The sequence below is a fragment of the Sphaeroforma arctica genome, assembly GCF_001186125.1.
Source record: "Sphaeroforma arctica JP610 unplaced genomic scaffold supercont1.5455, whole genome shotgun sequence".
Classification (NCBI taxonomy): Eukaryota; class Ichthyosporea; order Ichthyophonida; genus Sphaeroforma; species Sphaeroforma arctica.
Window position 1 is genome coordinate 1 of NW_014035103.1, and position 1407 is coordinate 1407.

The window sequence follows — 1407 nt, forward strand, 5'->3', positions numbered from 1 at the left end:
CGTATATATATATATATGTATGTACGTATGTATATTTATGCATATATATTTATGTGTGTGTGTGTATGTTAGTATGTATGTATGTATATATATATTTATATATATATTTGTCTCGCTGCCATACAATCTGGTAGTATGTCTAGAACCATGATTTATGTATCAAGTATTTGGTGCCAAAAAAAGAAGTCGATGTTTTCTAGTACTGTTACACATTGCAACTAATGCGTATGCATCCTCTGTGGGTGATTGTCTGTTGTCCCGATGTTCTTTCCTCTTAAGTGCTTCATATTGTCAGGAGATGAGTTCAGTGTCGATTTGTTTTGTCTGCGCAATTGACTTGTCAAACTTATTTCTGAACATCGAAACTCTACTACAAGTTTTCCATTGCCCATGAAGCCAGGCATATCTGGCGTGGCTTTTGAGATTTTCATGATCTGTACACAGTGACCGATATACAAGTGAGCTGCATATGGTGAAAGATCAGTATCCCACTGATGAAACACTGACACACTTACGTAGCGGAAGGTTAGTAACTGAGTCCAAGAACACTGGTTATAACCACGCTTGGTACAATTATATACTACAGGGGTATCGGACAGAGCATTCTTCGCCGTTTACGATGGCCATGGAGGTGACCGCGTGGCCAAGTACGCTGGGATACATCTGCATGAGCTGCTGCTGAATAGCTCGGAATACAAAGGTAAGACGTTGGAGTCTTGTATGTGCATGCGTTGTGTTGTTCTTGAGTGTATATGGGCTCGTATCACTTATCTGATATGTTCGTATGCCTACAGAGTTGAGCTCTATGCTCGCTTTTGGTATAAGTTATCAACATCGCGTAACATGCGTTGTGTTGTTCTTGAGTGTATTTGGGCTCGTATCACTTATCTGATATGTTCGTATGCCTACAGGGTTGAGCTTTATATGCTCGCTTGTGGTATAAGTTATCAGCATCGCGAAATAATAACAATCGAACACAGAGGATTTGTAAAGGAGCATCTGCTTAACCTGAGCCCCTGCCAATCACCATTTACTAGATGGAGACTATCATGCTGCATTAAAGAAGTCCTTTCTAGGCCTGGATGAGAAAATGAGAGACGACAAACAAATGCTCAACGTCAAGAGTGGGGCCACAGCAGTCGCAACCTTAGTTACGCGTATGTGATACTCGATATATGTATATATGCATGTGTACATGTATGTATGTATGTATGTATGAATATATATATATATGTGTGTGTGTGTGGATGTGTGTGGATGTGTGCTTCTTGTTTCCATTCACCTTATCATCTTTCACCTCCCACTTTGGTGTGGTACACTTATTTCTTATGCTTTTCTCATCACAAGTGTGAGAATCTGTGGCCTTCGTAAACTCGAGTGGGGTATCGCTTTTTAACGTGCAGTGTC

At 40.4% G+C, this 1407-nt stretch overlaps 1 protein-coding gene across 1 annotated transcript; it reads left to right on the plus strand.

Moving 5' to 3' along the window:
- Positions 1-586: 586 nt before the first annotated feature.
- On the plus strand, positions 587-1165 carry SARC_15004 (hypothetical protein; the record flags this gene model as incomplete). Its single annotated transcript, XM_014290864.1, has 2 exons — positions 587-700; positions 1038-1165. Coding segments are annotated over 2 exons (242 nt in total), but the record flags the coding sequence as incomplete, so codon positions are not given.
- Between the last annotated feature and the right edge of the window lie 242 nt (positions 1166-1407).